General features: G+C 41.1%; 1 protein-coding gene across 1 annotated transcript in view; it reads right to left on the bottom strand.

Moving 5' to 3' along the window:
• npr3 (natriuretic peptide receptor 3) overlaps window positions 1-22,576 on the bottom strand; it is a 44,395-nt gene that overhangs the window by 14,518 nt on the left and 7,301 nt on the right. The window contains exons 2-4 of the mRNA XM_023264774.3: window positions 17,711-17,833; window positions 16,740-16,915; window positions 12,850-12,985 (exon numbers count right to left, since the gene is read on the bottom strand). Coding sequence (XP_023120542.1) covers window positions 12,850-12,985; window positions 16,740-16,915; window positions 17,711-17,833 — 435 coding nt within the window. The remainder of the gene's footprint in view (window positions 1-12,849; window positions 12,986-16,739; window positions 16,916-17,710; window positions 17,834-22,576) is intronic.

Raw genomic sequence — 22,576 nt, 5'->3', positions numbered from 1 at the left:
CTGTGGTAAAAGCCCTACCTCCAACGTCGTAACAAAGCCAAGCAACTCAACTATGTACAACAACATAGGAACTAGGGTGCAGAAAAATGGCACAGTGATACAATGATAAGTGTCTGTAGGCAAAATTAAAGCATAGTGAAGGTTCCTTGCGGATTTAGGGCTGCATTTCTGCAAATGGAGTTGGGAATTTTGTCAGGATTAGTAGTGTGCTCAATACGGACCAATACATGCAGATACTTATCCATTATGCAATACAGTCAGGGAGGCATCTGATTCTCCCCAGATTGATTCTGCAGTGGGACAATGATCCCAAACATGCCAATGTTATTTGGAAGTATCTTCAGTGTAAAGAAGAACAAGAAGTCCTGCAAGTGATCGTATGGCCCCCACAGAGCCCTGGTCTCAATATCATCAAGTCTGTCTGTGATTACATGAAGACAGAGAAAGTTAGTGGTTAATTCTCCAAGACGTTTAGAAAAACCTGCCTGCTGAGTTCCTTCAAATCTGTGTCTAAGTATACCTTCAAGAATTAATGCTTATTTAAGGGCAACGGGTAGGCACACCAAATCTTAATTTGACTTAGATTTTTATTCTGTTTACTGACTTTGTATTTTTTTAATTGATAAATAAAAACAATCACTTTTATCATTTTCTTTGTTCTTCTTTTTATGTTCTTACTTTATAGCATTTCTTTACACATGCCTAAGACTTTTTCACAGTATTGTACATGTCCTGTGAAATCAGAAACCCAAGTGCAGACAGGAAACACAGCAGACCGGATAATCACCGGAGTTCATTTCACAAAGAGTAGACACAGAATGAGCAAATGCAAGCATGGTACACTACCAACCTCTGTAGGAAACTGGAGGGAAAAACTAACCATGAGGTGGAACAAGATACATGACCTGGAAGTGCTTACACTACAGGAGCCTATGAGGGATGATCTACACCAAAGTGATAGTCACTACTGATTATTTAATCAGTAGTGACTATCACTTTGGTGTAGATCATCTGAGAATAAACATACGCTTATTGGAGGGGTGCACACCAAGACCAGGTAATACAGGGCAGGAATAATGAAAAATTTATGTTAGCAGAAAGCCTGCTCAGTGTGCAGAGATGCGCCGGAAGACCTAGAACATCTGTTGTGGGAGTGTCCGGTTGTGGCTCCGTTCACTGAGCGAGTCAGGCATTTTCTGGCAGACTTCCTGTCCTGGGAGGCCACAAATGAGGGGAACTGGCGATGGCACTGGCTGTTCAGGGTCTCGGAGAACGAAAAAGAGGTCAACATAAACCTTGTCAACATAGTGCTTGCCTTGGCAAGACACATAGCAGTCGTGGCGTGGAACTATACCCTGTTTGAAGGGGAAAAAATTAATAGGTGGAGTTTCTTTAGGAGTAGCCTAAAATCACACATTAGGCTGTTCAAAGATCAGGAAGGTTTTGAAAAGGCCTTCATGAGCAGCTCAAAGCTAGTGGTCAAGGTGAAGGGGAAAAAGATTGTCTTCCAGTTTTGAGAATTAGGATAATGTAAACGGGGGGGGGGGGGGGGGTATGTGTTATTGTTTTTCAAGTGTAGTATTGCTTTTGTTGTTTGTTTCTATGTGATATGTTGTAAATATTTTTTTTAATGTTTTTATAGTGAACTTGTATGAGAACTGAAATAATTGTGGAATTTTTTGGGCATTTTTGATAATAAAAGATAAAAAAAAATACGTGACATGGTTAAATGATACAAGGAAAGAGAGTACATTAGCCCAGCAATAGGTAGTAGGAACTGAATGTGAAACACAGTGCAAAACAACAGTAAAATAGAGTACAAGTACAGTTATGAAAAACCTGAATTCAATGTGCAACACACCGTAATGCTACACAAGACAAAAGTACACTAAGCAAACTACAAAATACTCTGAACACTAATTTCTAAAGCTAGTCACGCTCCAATGACTGAGACCATAAAGCGTGAAACAAGCTACTCAGTTGTTAGACAGAGGGAGGTCTGTCTGCAGAAGAGGAATGGAAGACTGGCATGGGGAATTTGACTTGGATGCTGGTTGTGGGTTCAGAGACGAAGATTCAGAGATGAGCCAAAGTCCAGAGGACTAACCCGGGCAGTTTTAATTTGTGACACATGGAACATAGAATGATCACCATGTGCATGCATCGTGGAGGGAAGCTGAGTTGGGCAGCACTGGGGTCTTTTTCAAATAGTCCAACAAAGTGAAGAGCCATCTTTTTGGACTCACCCTTAAGAGGAGGTCTTTAACATAAAGCCATAGCTTCTGACCAGGGGAATACACTGGAGCTGGGGAGAGACAACAGTTTGTTGTTGTCTGCATCTTTTATGATGACTAAAGAAGGGCAGCCCGAGCATGTTTCTAGGTCCTTTCCCAGTGTGCCAGAAAGGTTTGGACCAAAGGGATGGGGACCTCTTATTCCTGGGACGGAAAGACCGGAGATTTGTACTCCAGAGAGCACTGGAAGGGGGATAAACCAGAAGAATAATTAGTGAGGGAGTTGTGTGCATACTCCACCCATGGCAATTGGAAACTCCAGGAGGAAGGATTTTCTGTGGTGATTACAGCGATGGAGGATCTTGACTGACTTGCTATGGCTGGCCATTGGACTGTGGGTGAAAACCAGAGGTTAAGCTGACCGTGGCATCAAGAGCAGTAGAGAAGGTCTTCCACACTTGTGAGGCAAAGTGACGACCCCTGTTGGAAATGATATCAATGGGGATACCATGTAGACAGAAAACTTGATGAACCATAATTTCAGGATTTTATTTAGTGGAAGGGAGTTTGAGAAGGGCTATGAAATGAGCAGATTTCAAAAGTGGACATCTATGGTAAATGGTAAATAGTCTGCACTTACATAGTGAGTGGTACTCAGAGTGCTTTACAATGTGTTTTGCATTCACACACCAGTGGTGACAGAGCTTCCATGCAATGTGCCTGCCTGCCACTTCAGCATGTGGTGTGGCCAGGGCTTGAACCGCAACCTGCAATCAGTGGAAAACCCTGAGCCACAGCCGCCCCTATGGTGGTGTTATCATTGGAAGGAGGCAGACCAGTCATGAAGCCTAGGACAATGTGGGACCATGGTCACTTGGGAATGGGAAGAGTTTGCACGAGACCGGAACTGGGTTACTTGCAAGTGTTGTTCCAGACACAGATGGAGCAGGGAGTGGTAAATTCTCTGGTGTCCTTCCCCATCAACAGCCACCAGAATTCAGGGTTCAAATGGATTCAGGATGGCAGGTCAGACGGAAGGAGTGAGTCCACTGAAGGACCTGAGAATGGAGTCTGGAACAAGTAACAGGTTAAGAGGGCTGGTACCTGGGTTTGTTGTTGGGAGTGGGCTTGTCAGACCGGAGACTTACAGGAACCAGGTTGGTCTGTCAGGATGAAGTTGAATCATCCAAAGAAAAAAGCCCACTGAGCTTGGTGGGAGTTCTGCCGCTTGGTGGTTTGAATGTAGGCCAGGTTCTTATGGTCAGTCCAATTTATGAAAGGTTGATCTGCCCTCTCCAGCCAGTGTCTCCATTCCTCCAGGGCAAACTTAATTGCTAGCAACTCTAAGTTTCCGATATCATCATTGCCTTTAGATGGTGAGAGTCTCCTGGAGAAGAAGGGGTGAAATTTGTTGTTCTTTTGTGATCGTTGGGACAGAACTGCTCCCACTGCAGTGTCAGAGATGTTAACTTAGCACCAATATCTCTCAGCCTGCAAACAGATTCCATCCCTAAATCTCCCCAGACTTGGCGCCTCAACATCTCTCTACTCAAAGGCCCAGAACTTGATTGAGTAATAAGGAAGGAGTGGGCAGACGTTCTGAAAAACAATGAATCTAATGATTTATCTCCATCTTTACTTTGGGAAACTGGAAAGGCCGTAATCAGAGGTAAAATAACATCGTACTCCTCATACAAGAAAAAAAAAGGATCTACAAACAGAGAAAGAAATTGAAGAAAAAATGAAACAACTTACAGAGAATTATGCGATAAATCCAAGTGATCAATTATGGTCCAAACTACAAAATGCAAAACTAAACCTCGATAATATCCTATCCAAGGAAACAGAGTTTTTATTACAACAACTAAGATATAGTGATTTTGAACACAATAATAAATCAGGAAAATTTCTGGCGAACCAACTCCAGCGCAATAAAGAAAAATCCTTCAAAACAGCAATTCAGGATCCCTCAGGAAAATACACTCACTCACCTCAGGAAATTAACCAGACCTTCTATAATTATTACCGGAGTTTATACTCAGCAACAGTTAACCCAAACAAAGAAGATATTCATAATTTCCTTGACAATCTAAACATGCCCGAACTAACGTCAAATTACAGAGACATATTAGATGCTCCATTGACTATCAAAGAATTACAATGTGCATTAGAGAGTATGCCAGCAGGCAAGGCACCTGGTCCTGATGGTTTTCCTGCTGAATTTCTTAAACATTTCTGGTCAATGTTAGCACTCCTTTTCTTCAGGACAGTGACAGAGACTAAAAATAATGGTTATATCAGTCCGCACACGAATACAGCTGCAATTAAATTATTATTGAAACCAGACAAAGATCCTATGCTTCCCTCCAGCTATCGACCTCTGTCACTAATCAACACCAATATCAAAAATATCTCAAAAGCTCTCGCCTCCAGGCTGGAGAAAATCATCCCGTCAATAATTTGCTGCGATCAAACAGGATTCATAAATGGCCGACACTCCACCAACAATATCAGAAGACTTCTAAATCTAATCTCTTTGATGCAACGCCACAACAAAGAAGCTATTGTTATGTCACTGGATGCAGAAAAAGCCTTTGACAAAGTTAATTGGTCCTTTCTCTTCGCTGTGCTCCACAAATTTGGCTTCGGAGAATCGTTTATCCAGTGGGTATCAGCTCTGTACAACTCACCCAAGGCTACAGTCACCACTAATGGGATCACTTCACAAAGCTTCAGTCTGCAAAGGGGAACAAGAAAGGGATGCCCACTCTCTCCGTTATTGTTTGCGATCTTTATCAAACCATTAGCAACAGCTGTACGTCAGAACACTGATATCAAAGGTATCTGCGCTCTGGAGTCTGAACATAAAATTAACCTATACGCAGATGACATTTTACTTTATCTACAAGAACGCAAAACCTCAGTAAAGGAAGTATTTAACCTCATCGCAACCTTCTCGCGTCTTTCAGACTACTCCGTCAACTGGTCAAAATCAATTATATTACCTTTAACAGAAAACTCGTGGAATCCCGCAGTCCAAAACTCGCATTATTCTTTTCCTACTGGCAACATCAGATATCTGGGCATAAATATTTCCTCCAAACTCTCAGAACTAGTTCACCTGAACTTCACTCCACTTTTGGACAAAGTCTGTGATGATCTGAGGCATTGGAACAACCTCCCCATCTCCCTTTTGGGACAAATAGCTACAGTCAAAATGAAAATATTACCTAAAATCAGGTCTCTCTTCTCCATGATTCCATTTAAACCCACATCAAAGTGGTTCCAATCGTTAGACTCTGCTATTGGTAAATTCTACTCAAAGAATAAAAAGGCTAAAATCAGTTTGACTACCCTCCAGAAGAATAAACCCGAAGGGGGACTGGAGGCTCCCAACTTCATGTATTATTATTTAGCCAACCAAATACAATATCTCACCAAATGGCTATATCCACATGAAGAGTATAACTCCTGGCTGGAACTAGAACAGTTAGATTGTAACCAGATCAAAATCTCTGATCTTCCCTTTATAACTTCTGCCCTTAAACATCACTCCTGCTTCAAGAATCCTATGATCGCTTCCACCTTGTCTGCTTGGTGGAAAACACTGGAAGTCACAGGCTCCCAATTAAAACCCAGTATAGTCTCCTCAATCTGGCACAACCCTGATTTTGCAAACAACAAAATAGCTCTTTATTTCAGCACATGGGCAGAGAGAGGAGTGATGATAACATATTTAGGTGGCTCGGGCCCCTCTGCCTGGGGGTGGGTGTCTCCAGTGTCTCTCCCTTTGAGCCCTGGGTCTGCTGGGTCTGTGCGCTCTCCCGGGGCCTTGGGGGTAGCGGCGGCTGGTCTCTTCTGGGGCGCCCTGGCTGGCCCTGGGGTTTGGGGTGGGTCGGTCCTTCCATCGCTCCCCTGTCACTTCTCCTGCCTGGCCGCTCGTCCTCACCCCTCTCCCTCCCCTGGGGTGGCCTGGGGCCCTCCGCTGCCTGGGGGTCTGGCATGGGGGCCGGGTGGTCTCTCTGGGGGGGTGGCTCTGGCTCATCTGGGCACAGGCCTTGGCACTTGCCTGTGTGCCGCCACTAGAGAGCAGTTTCTGCTGGCTGGGGGCTTCTGTCCGGGCCCGGTGCTGTCCTGGGGTGTGGTGGGGTGGGTGGGGTCTCGGTGATGCTGCAGGGTGGGCGCCCTGCATCCTGGACGTGCCGGCTCTGGGGTGGGCGTGGGGGCTCATGGCCCTTGCTTCCTGGTGGTGTGGCCTGGTCCTCCCTCCGGGGCAGGGTGCTGCGTGCGGCTGGCCCGTGGTGGGGCTATGGTTTCTGCCGGGACGTTGCTCTGGCGCTGCGACTTCCGGGGGTTGTGGTGCTGCCTGGGCCGGTCGGGTTCATGTGGACCCACCTCAGCCTCTTGCCTCCGGGCTCTGGGGGCCCTCTGCATCAGTACCGGTGATCTTACTACCTGTCTCCCCCAATGATCCACACCAGACTGCCTCTTACTGTGCACTTCACATATTTCACACGTCACTGTATATAGCTACTCTTAGGCACATATAGGGACACGACAGTTAGGGCCCCGAGAGCAGGTGGGGGCGGGAACGATGTGCTCTGTGGTGGGGCGGACGGCAGGGCTTTACGGCCTTGTCTCTTCCCCATCACCCTCTTTTTTGCCTTCCCTGCTCTCTAATTTCTTTTCTTTTTAATGCAACACACACACTCACACCTTGGGGGTAGGTCTGGGATGGCTCGGGGATCTTGGGTCAGTGGTCGGTGGGTTTGGTGGGGGCTGGGGTGGGCGGGGTTGGGGTTTGGGTGTCGGGTGGGACCTCGTGCCCTGGGCCGCCTGGGTCGGTCTTGGCGCGCTGGGGGTGTTGGTAGCACCCTCTCGTTCTCTGGGTCCGCGTGGTTCACGGTGGCCCCGGTGGCTCTCTGGGGGTGCCGCCCTGTGGCTCCTGCAGCCCACGGGGAAGGGGTGCTGTGTTGGCTTGGCCCTGCCTTGCCGTGATTGCTGTTCTGGGCTTCGGGGTCCTTCACACTTGCATGTTTGATCAGGTCTCGCCCGCTCCTGCCGAGTCCCATTGTCAGCGAATGATGGGAGCTGCCAGAATGTGCTGAGAATCTCTCCAGAGTCTCTACCCTAAAATCATTCTCTCTTTCACTAGTATCCTCTTTCGGCCTATTCTATTCTATACTGTCAAGACATCCACAATTATGGTGCTCAGTACCGTTTGTTTAATTATTTATTGAATCTTTTTCTTTTGTGTTCTTTTTTTTGGTTTTTGTTTTTTTTCCTGTTTTATTGATGGGCAGTTAGTAGTTGGGAATAACACACCACATCATTTCATTTCATTTCATTTATTCATTTATTTTTAAAATGGGACAATTCATATTGATGTACATTTTCATGTAAATACGATAGATTGTAGCCATACAGCTAATTTCCGTCTCGCATCACACTCTAATTGTAATAGCACTGCCTGTTAGTTTCTCTCCCTGTTCGTTCTGTTCATCCTTTCCAGTCTTTGTTTCCCCCACACATCACTGAGGTGTAGCACTGCCCTCCCTGGCTCATAATAGGGAATTCTAATAAAGAATGTCTGCTTAGCCTTCAGGGATGGCTGGTGATGGTCACACACATACACTAAATATTAAAATATTTGGCTGCAAGACTAAAATATGCATCAATCTCATATAATGTTGACACCTCTTTTGTGGAGTTAAACAATGAGAATAAATGCAGACAAAGAAGAAGAAAAAAGAGATGTTAACTTCCACTATGAATTGGAGTGCAGGGTGGAGACAGAGACAATATGGAGCTGAGGTCTTAAAAGGCTTTATGGGCTTCTGGGGTCCAAGGAAAAGGTCTGAAGGTGGAGGTCAGGACATTCAGGGGAGCAGCGACTTTGTTATAATCTCTGGTCAAATGACAGTAGAAGTTGGCAAACCCCAGGAAATGCTGCAATTACTTATGGCTCTTTTGGCTCTTCGGCTGCGGCCAATCCTTGACGGTGGTGAGTTTTGCTGGGTCCATCCTTACCTCCTCCTTGGAGATTATGTAGTCTAGAAAAGAGGGTTGAGCCAAGAAATTCCCATTTCTCAGCATAGACTCCTGTACTTTGCTGTGCAACCTTTGTAGGAAAGTGGGGAAATAACCCAAACATGAGGTAAGACAAGACAAGACACATGACCCAGAAGTGCTAGTGCTGCAGGAGCCTATGAGAGACAAGCTACAGAAGATCGATACAAGTGACAATCACTACTGATTAAATGCTGAAAATAAACATACACTTATTGGGGGGGTACTGACCAAGACCAAGTAATACAGGACATGGACCAATGACAGGAATAGATTAACCATTTTTAGTATGCAGAAATTCAGGAACTGAATGTGCGACATGGTGAAATGCTACACTAGAACACTATGCACAAGCACAACTAGGAAAAGTCAGGAACTGAAAGCGGCACGGCACAATGCTACACAAGACAAAAGTCCTCTAAGAAAACTACACAATATCATGAACTCTCCTAAAATTAGTATGTTGCAGTGAATAAGAGCATAAGGTGTGTAATGAGCTAGTCTATTCAGCTGTCACTCCAGCATTTCGCGGACTTTTTTCGAGATTGTTGCGGCTGTAAATGATTGAATTCATGGCAGCTTTTCTAAAAAATTGCGATGTAAATTGCAGTGTTTTAAACTTATTTGTTGCGATGAAATTGTGGGAGACAGTGACAAATGCTAAAAAGTTGCATTTTTTCAGCTTTTAGAACGTTTCAACGTTGTAACTGACTACGTTTATTTTGAAATTAATTCTTTAATGCAACTCTAACCCATTTACACAAAAAGAGAGAGCGCAGTACTCCACCAAGACTGTTCATTCCCTGACTTTGCACTGAACACAGGCGTGTGTTATGCATGTGTACATACCAAATAGCATGATGTAAATATGTAGCGGGAGGCGGGAATTGATGGGACTCAGAAACACCCCCACAATTTAATCAATTGTTCCTTGTATCATTTGCGATACATCCACAGTGGTGGATTTGTAGTAGGATCGCAATGATGTGATTGTCAGCAGGCCACTGAGGTAGTGTTCACTTGTTGCCATGGTTACCATGCCACTATCAGATGCCATGCCGCTATCTCAATGGGAAATCCTTAACAAATCCGTGGGTCCAGACTTTAAGCCGTATCCATGCCAAAATTGAATCACTTGTTCCTTGTGTCATTTCTCACTTTCCCTGACAATTTCATCCAAATCCTTTAGTCCATTTTTGAGTAATGTTGCTAGCAGAGGAATGATTTACATATGCCGATCGTACATATGGTGGAGTAATTGCTCTAAATTACCTTCATTCTTTCAGTGCTCCAACAGATCTGGATGCAACAGTTTCCATCACGGTGATTTGTCTGGTCTGTGATCCACTCATTTCAGCCATTCTCCTAATATGTTTCGTGGTAGAAAAGTGTTTATCAATCGATGACTTTTTTTTTTTTTTTTTTTTTGAATTCCGCCACAATATTGCACGGGTGTAAAACAGTTTACTTCCACTTTGGTGAAGAACATCAGGGAATTAATTGTTTTGCACAGTCTTCAGCGATAATTTTTGTTGGTACATGAGAGACATTAGAATGGGACATGTCTGCATTTTCAAACCAAAGACAAGGAAGTGAATTCGGTGACGTACGTACATTATGTTTGGGCTGGGGACTGCTATGATTGGTGGAACTCACAGGAGGCTGGCCAGAATTGCGGAAAAGTTGCGGTGATTGGACAAAATTGCAAGGTCTCGCAGAATTCGCAGAGACTGGTTGAATTTGCGTGAATTTGCGCGATTGCAACATCACGAATTCCTTGAGGGACTGATTTAGCAGGCAAGCAGAGGTAGGGAGAGCGGTCACGGGGGTCTGTGGATGGAGAAGGAATGGAACCAGGGCGTGGGGCAGTTCGAGCTTGGATGCTAATTGTGGGCCCAGAGACGCTGGTTCAAAGAGGAGTTGAGGTCCAGACTGGTGGCATGTGTGTCAGAGGGAATAGCGGGAGGAGATTCCACGCAGGGAGCAGAAAGCAGGTTAAATGAGAACAGAATAGTTTGGCCTGAGCTGACTGACTGTTGTTTCATCAACAGTCCTGCGTCGAATAGTGAGATGAGCCCATCTTTTATGGTAGGCAGAGTGGTGATAAATGATAGGTAAGTCACTCCCTGGTGCAGATGTCGTCACTCAGATGGTTATTCATTCGAAGCAACACATACACACATATATATCTGAGATCCACCAACTAAGCAGAGGATGAGGGCATGATAGTTCAAATATACACTGTTGCACACTCTAATATTCTGTTGAACTGCCTTTAGCTTTGAGCATGGCACTCATTCGCTGTGGCATTGTTTCGATAAGCTTCTTCAATGTCACAGCATTTATTTCCGTACAGAAATGCATAAATTTTTCACCAAGATCTTATATTGATGATGGGAGAGTTGGACCACTGCGCAAAGTCTTCTCCAGCACATTCCAAAGATTCTACTTTGAGATGAGGTCTGGACTCTACGGAGGCCAGTTCATATGTGAAAATGAAGTCTCATGTGCCTGAACCATTCATTTACAATGTGAGGCCAACCCCAGATCAAAACCCTTCTTTTGGAACCTCCTGGATGAAATGCTGATGCGAGAAATGGAGAAATGTTGGTAGGCTGGCCACTCCTGGGACGGTTCATCACTGTTCCATGCTTCCTCCATTTATGGATAATGTCTCTCACTGTGGTTCTCTGGAGTCCCAGATCCTTAGCAATGGCTTTGTAACCTTTTCCAGACTGATAAATGCCAATGACTTTGTTTCACATCTTTTCATGAATCTCTTTAGAACATGGCATCATGTGCTGCTTTTTGAGACCCTTTAGCTACTTCACAATGGCAGACAGGTTCTACTTAAGTGATTTTTAGGTTGAACAGGCCTGGCAGTAATCATATGTGTGTGTGCCTGGTGAGAGTGAACCCAATTACCAAATGACTTGGGTAATTTGATAGACTGGTAGCTAAGGGGCAAGTACATTTTTCACATTCATTTTTCCTTCAATAAATATAAAAAATATTTTAAAATTGCATTTTGTGTTTTTTTCTGTTATCTTTGTCTTATATTAAAATTAGTTTGATAATGTAAAACTTTTAGAACATTTACATATCTGTAGAGGGCCAAAGACTTTTTCCACAGCATTTCTGTTCAACAAGCCTGGCAGTAATCATATGTTTGTGTGGCTTTTGAGACTGAACCCAATTGCCAAATGAATTTGGTCATGATAGACTGGTAGTTAATAGGGGCAATTACTTTCATGTAAATTAAGATGGGCTGAACAGCAATCATTATTGAAAAACTGCATTTTGTGTTTTCTTGGGTTATCCTTGTATAATATTACAATTAATTTGATGATCTGGAACATTTAAGAGTGACAGATATGCAAAAATGGAAGATTTCTGTAGGGGCAAATACTTTCGCATAGCACTGATATATACTGATATACACTCCCCTTGAAAAGTTTTGGAACAGTAAGGCCAATTCCTTTATTTTTGCTATAGACTGAAAACGTTTGGTTTTGACATCAAACCACGAGTATGAGACAAGAGATCAACATTTCAGCTTTTGCTTCACAGTATTTCAGTGTTGAACTACTTTGAAAAGGTGATGTGGTCTCCACTAAACACATCTACTGTTATTGTGGACAAACAACTCCGTCTTTGATTCACCTGTTCAGAACACATTATTCCAAGAGCCTTGTATGTCCATATTAAAACTTCAGTTTTGCTTGAATGTTCCTTTTGGACAGCAAGGGCTTTTTCCAAGCACACCTCCCATGCTGCTAAAATTTATGCATTCTTTTCCAGAATGTAAAGGAAGCACTTTGACACCAACAGCTGCACAGTTACCTGCACATCCTGTAATGAAATGCTGGGATTCTTGGAGACCCCTTGTGCATCAAATGATTTGATGTGAGCTGAATTTTCTGGGACAGTCAGCCCTGGACAAACTAGCAGCTGTTTGAAATCTATATTACTTTTAGGATTTTCTTCTGAATAAAATGATTTTAGATGATTTGGAGTTCTTTTTAAATTGCCAGACTCACAGGCATCCACAAGCTTTTTCCTGAAGGCACTTTAGATTTCAGAGTGATGACAAGACACACTTCAAGATGAAAGGGAACAGCAGAGCCTAGATGTATGAGGTTTAAATACAACAGGCTGTACCTGTCACCCAGGAAGTTTTAATTACTTGCCCATAATCTGGAATCCACTGATTCTCTTTTCATTGATATAAAAAGTGTGGTAAATGTACAATTTTATTTGACTAAAAGTATTTTTTTTTTTTTAAATCAGAATGTTAATTTTATGTGTAATTTTTTAAAAATCTACTATCGGTTTCAAACTACTTTGAAGAGGACGAAGCGTTATGTTGTCCAAACGTGTCAAAAAAGACAACAATTTCCATTGTATGTACTTATTTTTTCTTTTTACATCTGTATTGCAGTAGGCACTTCGCAGTTACAATACTAACATAGGCATATCTGAAATAACACTGAATTAATTTTTACCACACTAATATTGGTCATCTAGTGCGCAGAGTGTGTTTTACCTTCAAAAGTTCGATTCCACATGCGTGATGTGATCTCTGTTCCATTCTTCTTGCTGTATCCACTTTTCATGGCTTCATGCAAGGCAATGGCATACAGCAACATGGCATCATGGAATCCCTCAACAAACATGTTGACCTGACATTAAACATACAGGCATTAAGGGAAATTATTGTAAATCTTGTACTATAGCTGCCGAATTCTGAAATATCACTGCACAATGTCTGTTTAGGATAGTTTCTAACAAAGCTTTGCAAAACTCTACCTTTGGAAGAATTCAGAAATAATACACAGTAACACACACTTGGCACTATCAGTAGTGGTAAAGTGGTCAATACCTAGCCGTCTAATTTTCTCAGCACATCCTAGATAAAACAGGCAGTTTTGGGGGATAAAAAATTAACGGGGCATAGGTTTCCATTGTCTTTCTATCTTTTCTTCCCTGAACCATATGGTAAAAAGTTTTAAAGTTTAGCACACTGAGTGGGTACAGTACATTCATTTTCTTTCATCAAGATTAATGAGTGCTCCTGAAGTACTCTGTGCTGTCTTTAACTTTGTTCAAATAAATTAGCTGTTTAACTAACTTTACTGTGAATCAACTGCAGCACTGACATCCATTTTAGCCACAGGCAATACTAGAAAGCAAAGAAAGCAGAGAACCGTGCATCCTGTTCACATCAGTCACTGACAGAATAATCTATAAATCCCTCATAACTTTATAAATATGATGTTTCAAGCTTACGTTATAGCTTCAGGTTATGAACATTAACTAAGCTGACACTCAAAACTGTTTCTGTCCTCTCAGACCAAACATGATGATTCATTGTACCTCTGCAAAAATTTGCATGCTTGATTTTCTTAAGTGTTTGTCATGAAGCAATGTGTTGATCTATGAAAACCAAACTTGGTACATGAACATGGCATCCAATTTTGAGAGAGCAAAAAAACAACAACAACAAAAAACCAAATAAACAAACTAAGACAGTTACTGGGCATTTCAGTAACTGTTGATGTGTTTGCCTCAAACCATTCTTGCATCTGATAACAGAGTGGGGCATCCCAAGGGCAAAATACTGTCAGCTTGTCAGTTTATGTCAGCCTAATTGATGCAACTTCCATATTGGAATTTAGGGTTAGTCTTAGGTTTACAAATTTTCATACATGAAAAAAGTCAGTGACAATGCCTCAAACAGGAATTGAGTTCATATCCCAGTGACTGTTTCATGTACTCACACCAAACCTGAGATAGGTGAGGTTGTCCTAAAAAATTGTCATGACACATCATTTGAATACTGGGTGCATTGCATTAAGCAGAATACTGTTTTGTCTGATACTATCAGTAGCTTATAAATTCAACCAGTTTTAGTAATTGTATTGCATTTAATCAAATACCTAAAAGAGTTTTTCTTGGCCATAAACATTGTCAAATATCAAAAGTTACATGCTAATACAGACCTTTGAAGCAACCAAGCAACACTATTATTCTGATGTGACATCATATATACTATATTGCCAAAAGTATTCGCTCACCCATCCAAATAATCAGAATCAGGTGTTCCAATCACTTCCATGGCCACAGGTGTATAAAATCAAGCACCTAGGCATGCAGACTGCTTTTACAAACATTTGTGAAAGAATGGGTCGCTCTCAGGAGCTCAGTGAATTCCAGTGTGGAACTGTGATAGGATGCCACCTGTGCAACAAATCCAGTCGTGACATTTCCTCACTCCTAAATATTCCACAGTCAACTGCCAGCTGTATTATAAGAAAGTGGAAGTGTGTGGGAACGACAGCAACTCAGCCACCAAGTGGTAGGCCATGTAAACTGACGTAGTGGGGTCAACGGATGCTGAGGCACATAGTGCCAAGAGGTCACCAACTTTCTGCAGAGTCAATCGCTACAGACCTTCAAACTTCATGTGGCCTTCAGATTAGCTCAAGAACAGTGCTTCAGCAGAGAGCTTCATGGAATGGGTTTCCATGGCTGAGCAGCTGCATCCAAGCCATACATCACCAAGTGCAATGCAAAGCGTGGGATGCAGTGGTGTAAAGCACGCCGCCACTGGACTCTGGAGCAGTGGAGATGCATTCTCTGGAGTGACCAATCACGTTTCTCCATCTGGCAATCTGATGGATGAGTCTGGGTTTGGCGGTTGCCAGGAGAACCATACTTGTCGGACTGCATTGTGCCAAGTGTAAAGTTTGGTGGAGGGGGGATTATGGTGTGGGGTTGTTTTTCAGGAGCTGGGCTTGGTCCCTTAGTTCCAGTGAAAGGAACTCTGAATGCTTCAGCATACCAAGACATTTTGGACAATTCCATGCTCCCAACTTTGTGGGAACAGTTTGGAGCTGGCCCCTTCCTCTTCCAACATGACTGTGCACCAGTGCACAAAGCAAGGTCCATAAAGACATGGATGACAGAGTCTGGTGTGGATGGACTTGACTGGCCTGCACAGAGTCCTGACCTCAACCCGACAGAACACCTTTGGGATGAATTAGAGCGGAGATTGAGAGCCAAGCCTTCTGGTCCAACATCAGTGTGTGACCTCACAAATGCGCTTCTGGAAGAATGGTCAAAAATTCCCATAAACACACTCCTAAACCTTGTGGACAGCCTTCCCAGAAGACCTGAAGCTGTTATAGCTGCAAAAGGTGGACCGACATCACATTGAACCCTATGGATTAGGAATGGGATGTCACTTACGTTCATATGCAAGTCAAGGCAGGTGAGCGAATACTTTTGGCAAAATAGTGTATCACTTACACCCAGTATTTGGTCAACTGACAACTTGCCATCCATGCTGATAACCAGATCAGATCAAGCTGCAATGCCACACATCTTGTAGTTATATTTATGTAGCAGTTTAATGCTGCCAGAGCTATATTCTGGCAATATAGCTCGGGTTAATTATATACATTCATAAGTAAATTTAAAATTCTTTCATTTATGTATAGAATTAAATAACTAGCTAAGATAAACTGTATTTATTGACAACTGACTTAAAATTAAAGTTTAATGGGTGGCACTACTGAAGAGGATATTCATACCAAGAAATCAACATGGTCAACAGGAGAGCTCACTGCCAATTCTATTTCTTAGTGAGGCTCCTGTCATTTAAGCAATGTAATATGGTGCACAGGGGGTGTGAGGCAGGGTACGCCTTGAACAGGCTGTCATCACTGGATGAACACGAAGAGATAAACAATCATGCACACTCTGCTTGCAAGTAGGGCCAACTTTGAATTACCAATGAACCTATCATGTATGTGTCTGAACTCTGGGAGGAAGGTGAAGCATATGGAGAAAATTCATGCAGGCGCAGTAAGAACATGCAAGCTACACACAGAAAGACCCCAACCAACACATTGTGAGATAACTGTTCCAGTCATTGTTCCACTGTGCCATTCTGTGCATTTAATTAACATTTTACATTTTCTGCTGCCTACCTTATGATGAGGTTAGAGCTTCAGCCATGAACATTAATGAAGCTGTCACTCAAAACTGTTTCTGCCCTCTCAGATCAAACATGAATTATTTGTACCCCTCAGTAGGGGACAGATGGCTGCAATATTGCATGAGTTTTGTCTATTTGTAAAAGATTTGTAAAGAGATCTGATAGTGATTCACATTGAAGTACTATCGAACATAAGTTATGTACTGAAGAAGTACAATGACTGAACAGAGTCTAACTCTGTTAAAGTGCTGTTCAAATTCATGGGTCATTCCCACATTTTTCATTTTTTATATTCCCATCGACTCAGCTTTAAACCACACATACTTCCTCACTTAGCTGCTTCTGCAATTCCTCATACATCAGTCAGTTCTAATAAGATGTGTTCAACACTATGAAAATTGGTTGTTTAATGTGAGATTGACATACATACGTACATTTCCACAATCTTTGCAGTCATTCAGCCCAGCTTTTTCAATGGATTTTGTCATTTCGATAAGGAAATTCTCAAACTCAGGCTTGACTGTCCTGAGCAGTGTCACGGTGTTCAGAGAAGCATAGGCTTGCCTCGCATCGTTGTCGTATTTATCTCCTCTCTTCCATGAGCCATTCCCTAGAGTTTAATTTAAAAGGGACAAAACAAGATAAATTTCCACACATATCTGACAAACTTTATTGTTTGGTCAAAGATCCTTGCTTGTGTTGTATCTACTCTCAAATGTACGTTGCTTTGGATAATAATGTCTGCTAAGTGAAACTGTAGAATTGTATAATTGTAGACAAAATCAGTTTGAGAAATAATCATCCCTACAGCTAAACTGAATACACTGGCCGACTGGCGAGGTAAGTAGCTACAGAACAGCGCTTATTGAACAGAGGCCTTTAGGAGGAAGGCACATCATTTTAGGAATGTATCTTATTAATGTTAAAATGTAAGGAGGACAACAGTAAAAGTGGGGGTATAGGGAGGTTAACTGGCATGAAACATGTCTGACTTCGACAAAAGATTGTTATACAGAAAAGCTGTTAACCAACAGCAACCTCTTTACACCTCTGAGACACAGAACAGCATTATCATTCACTTAGAGTTGGAGTTTGTGTCCATTTGATGAATGTATGTCTAATATTCAGTCTTTGCTTCTGTTTTGTCTTTGCTAACTTAAGATCTCACCAACTAGATATGCATCTAAATCTCATATTTAAATTAAGACATGCAAAACAAATATCCAAAACACCACATGGTTATGGACTGCCAGTCGTCATTTTCAAATTCTAAAAATGTTTGAAGTCTTTGACTTGCATCGTCAATACAGAGAAAGCTTATTATTCTAGGAAGACTGCAAATATGGAAAATAATAATTCAGTTTGTTAAATACAATTAATTAAATTAAATGTGATGTTAACTTACCATAAGAGGAGGAATTGAAGAGCTCAACATTAAAAAACATATAATTGCCACTAGTTAACTGTCGTCTGTGTGCAGCCAGCATAATCTCTCGTATTTTGTCCGCTCCCATGCACATGATCATCACTGCAGGAAAATCACACAGAGACAAACAGAGTCAGCAATGCTTAAATACCATAAAATACAAAACTTAGTAAGAACAATGTTTAGTGGGTAACTCATCAAACAGTGTTCATACAGACCATGGAAAATTAACAAAGAAGGGTGGACAATCTGAATTTACATAGTGCTTTTCTATCTTGGTGGCACTCAAAGCGATTTACAATGTTTATTCTCTCTCTTAATTCCTAATGGAGTTAGGGGTGATTTCAATATTACCTGTCCTGGTGAACAGTTTCAATCCCGCCCAGAATGTATGTCTGTGGGTCATTTTTCATCCCAACCCAGCATTAACTCTAGCCATTATGAGCCTTAGGATGAGATATTCCTGTAGTTTAAATCTCATCCAGTGTCACACTTAATTTCAAACAGGGGTTCAATGTTTTTTTCTGTGGGAAAAGCTGCATGATGGAAACATGTTAATGCAAACATAGCTTCATATCTTTGCCTTTGGTTTTTTGATTTTTCCTGCTATTAAATATCATGTCCTGTAAATTTCAATGGTTAAAATGCTGCCCTGTACTATGAGTTTTAATTAACAACAAGCCAGACAATATTTAATTTTCTACCCTTGCAGGACGTGATCCTACTGTCAGCAAGAACAGTCCGTCAAAAGTTACGCAGAGAGCAAAATTATAGAATGGTAGCAGAGCATAAACCTGTCAGTATAAAAATGAATGTATATTTGAAAGTCCAGTAGATGTGGAAAACAGTGATATGTTCAGATAAGTCATCTCTTACACTGTTCTCACAGGCAGGATGACAATGTCCCCATCCATTGGGCTGAGGGTTGACAGAATGGTTTGATGGTTAAAAAAAAAAATTGAAAATCATATGCCATGCCCTTTACAGTCACCAGATCTCAACATAACTGAACATCTATGGGAGATATTGAATCAATGTATTAGACAGCACTCTTTTGCCATGATCAAATTACCAAATGAAGGAATATCTTTTGGAAGAATAGTGTTCCATCCTTCCTGTAGAGTTCTAGAGTTTAGAGAGAGCATAGAAACACTGCAGCTGGTCTGGCAATACATGGCGGACCAGCACCTTATTAAAACCCTTTCTGTTGGTTTTTCCTTGAATTGTGTCACAGATTATGTCTGCAGATGAGATATATAATGCCACTGTATGTTCAAGGTCCACCTTGGAGTCTACTGCAAGTTGAATTTGCTCCACAACTCTAGAGGAGCGTACCTAAGGGGTATTCTGATCAGATGCTAAATCACCTCAGCTTGCACTTTTCAAGACAACAAAGGAACAGCTGCTTTACTCCAAGTTCCCTCCAGATGTTCAAGCTCCAGTTTCTAAGACTGAACTCCCCACTTGCGGGAACTCATTTTATCCTTTTACATACCCAATCTCATTCTAATGTGAGGGTCTGAAAGCAGATCAAATGGGAAATCGAAAGTTATACAGCTCCTTTTGCAACTCCTTCAAAGCTGTAACTCCTTCAAGCAGCAAACCAACCACCATTTACCAACAAAAAAACATGGCCTCAGATTTGGTGCTTACTCCCCCCAGCTTCTTCACACTCTACAAAGCAACTAGATGTTTTGATGGTCACAGTTTGATAAAGCCAACAGAACCACATTGTCTGAAAAGTGCAAAGAAGCATTTCCGAGATGCCCAAACCGTACATTTTCTTCTCTCCACATGCCTCTGAAACATGAGCACAACCCCATAACACATTCTACTACATTTTAATGCAATCTGTCTGTGAGAGGAATTAATTAAAATTCAACTCTGAGTACACATGATTCATAGAGGAGAAAGGCTACAGAGTTCAGTGATTCAATTGATTTCACGCCAACTCCTCATATTCATGAATTTTGCAGACAAGTACATTAAACTGAATGAGTGACATTGAGGGAGAAGCAGATATTACACCAGTATCCTCCAGTGTTCCTTCTTTATTTAGCTATGTGCTTTCAAAAATATCTGAGGCAGAGAGAGCAATGCAGTGATACACACCCAAAAGTGATAGGAATCCAGTAGTAATAAAAATGATAGTTTTAAACTTATTTGTATAACAGCATTCATTCCAGAATCCAGCTAACTCAACAGTCAAAGAAATGATTACATGCCTGTAGTTCTTCAGAACTGAAAATAAAGATAAAGACCTTGCACTATTATAAAAAGAATCACAGAAATTCTCAACTACATTCCCAAAGTAGTGCAGAGGACATTCTCGTTTATTTTAATGAGAATGTGAACAGTATATTTTAAAATAAACATTTATTAACTAAAAGTCCTGTAATGAGTAAATAATTTTTACCAAATGGTAGATGCAAAGAATTATTTTACCGGGTTGTGTAAACTTTTTCCTTGGTGCCCCAGTGATTAAAAATAAATACACCGATAAACCCCAGCATCCCTCATAATAAAGAAGATTCAGAGTCTCCCTGGAACATTCCTTAAAACTCTGTCACTTAAACACACCTCCTGAAATATCCCTTGAGTCAGTGGGACAAACTTCACCTCAGTCCTGCCAGCACTATAGCACCCTTTAATTACACTGGGCTCTACACACACTGCTAGCCCTGTGTATGCTCTGCAAGCCATTCCATGGTGTAGTGCTTGCAGCCAGCAATATTTCAAAACTTCTAGATTCTCCTTTTTGCTGGGGCAATGATGCTAGTTACAAATTAACTCAGGAATGGGGCAGCACTTGGTGCACTTACTGAGGGTCCGCAGTGTATTCCGTGCCCTGTGTTGGCTGTAAACGTAAAAAGCTAGAGCAAATAGGCAGCTGGAAATTATGATGAATTGGTTGGTTAAAGAGGTGAACAGGATAAAGAGAGGCGAGTGAGCAAGTTCTTTTTAAAAATCTATCTGTTTCTGTTGGATGGAGCCAAATTGTAACACATAAATATTGTTCATTGTCAATCTAATCCAATTATTGTGGGATAAGCTGACTGATGAATTTCCATTTTAGTGTTGTGTGTATTGTCACTGGCTACATATAGCTCTTGGCCCTTTCAGGCTGAACTTTAGGACATTTGTGGTTGTACAGTAAAAGCAAGGCATTGCCTTACAACTATGCAGGAGCCCAGAGGGAGTTCTCTCTAAACACAAAGACTTCATACAGACTCAGGATGGGAGTGCATGTCGCAGGAGAATTGACATTAGGAATGGACCAATCATAAGAAGGGTGCTTCATTTTCACTCTGAAGTAGTTGTACCAGTTAATAGCACAAAAATATTGAGCAAATTCACGATAGGATTTCTGCAGGCAAAATCAGAAAAAGGAGTGGATACATGAATTACCATCAGTGTCTGTGGAATAGTTTATTTCTAAAATGTGAAGGAAGAGGCAGGTGGCATGTAATGCTCTCACTTAAAAATGCCACTTCAAATAAATGATCCAAACCATACATCCCTGTACAGAGATGGGGTAAAATGGTGTAGGATGAAAGTTTTTATTAGTAGAAGACAATAACTATACAATAACTATATAACTATATAGTAAGTGTTTATTTTTATTTATATATATATATATATATATATATATATATATATATATATATATATATATATATATATATATTTTTTTTTTTTTTTTTTTTTTTTTTTTTTTTCCCTCCAGAAGCTGAAGAATCATACATTTTTAAATGTCTGAACTTCAATGAGCAAGATATACCATATCAAGAAATCCCAGGCAGTTAATTCCAAATGAAGTTCCAGAACTTGTATAAAGCCAAATAGAATTTTACAATAATTTAGAGGCTAAATTCTTTCTTAGTGTACCTGAATTTAAGGAAGTGGCTTTGCTCCAATAATATATGCAACCTAAAGAAAAGAAATTCATTTACGTTTGGTGCTTTAACAGGAAAAAAAATAACTGTCCATGAAACTTTCTTTGTCAGTAACAATTTCTGTCCCACCACTGTTCAGTTTAAATGAAACTGATGCTCCTCTATTGTATCATGATGTTTATCTCCACCACAGGTCTATTTGTAATGCAATTATAAATGCACAGCCACAGGCACTGCTTTTGCCAGACCTGTTGAATAGAAACTGATGGCTGATGATGCACTAATGGCTCACTTCAGTAACCTGGATAGAGAAGAACTGATAGTGCGGGAACCTTAAATATAATTCTGTACCAGGTGATTTCTGAAATCATCTGGAAACATGGTGACATCTCCTGAAAATTAAGGTCACACTGGTCAAGAAACACATGCAGTAAAACAATGAGACGCAGTGGAAACATACCTATGGCTTTTAGGATTACATAAAACCCTTTTTTGGAACTGAAACAGAGTACACCTGGAAATGAAAGTGAAAATAAGTGCACACAACTATACTAAATACAAAAGTAGGTATAGCTGAATGTTGAGTCTGTAAATTGTAAGGGATGTTTATATCAACCTCTAAAAAGACTCTAAAATTTACCATTTGTCTTTTTGGGTCTTATTTTAAAATCTATCATATTGTATTATTATATTACATAAATGATAAAAAACACTTTATCGTCATCATGTAGAGGAGCAATGAATTCAAATATACTTTGCAATACAATACCATCAGGGGGCATCTGTGTGGTCCCAAATTAATTCTGCAGCATGACTACTATAAAATATGTTAAATTAAAAGAATTTAGAAGCAATTAATTCAATAATAAATAATCATTAATATCCTTTACACTAAAGCACAAAATTAGACAAACTGACATTCTGACCAGATGATAAATAGTGTGATACT

This window comes from Amphiprion ocellaris, chromosome 6, assembly GCF_022539595.1.
Source record: "Amphiprion ocellaris isolate individual 3 ecotype Okinawa chromosome 6, ASM2253959v1, whole genome shotgun sequence".
Classification (NCBI taxonomy): Eukaryota; Metazoa; Chordata; class Actinopteri; family Pomacentridae; genus Amphiprion; species Amphiprion ocellaris.
This window is presented reverse-complemented; position numbering and strand designations above follow the sequence as displayed.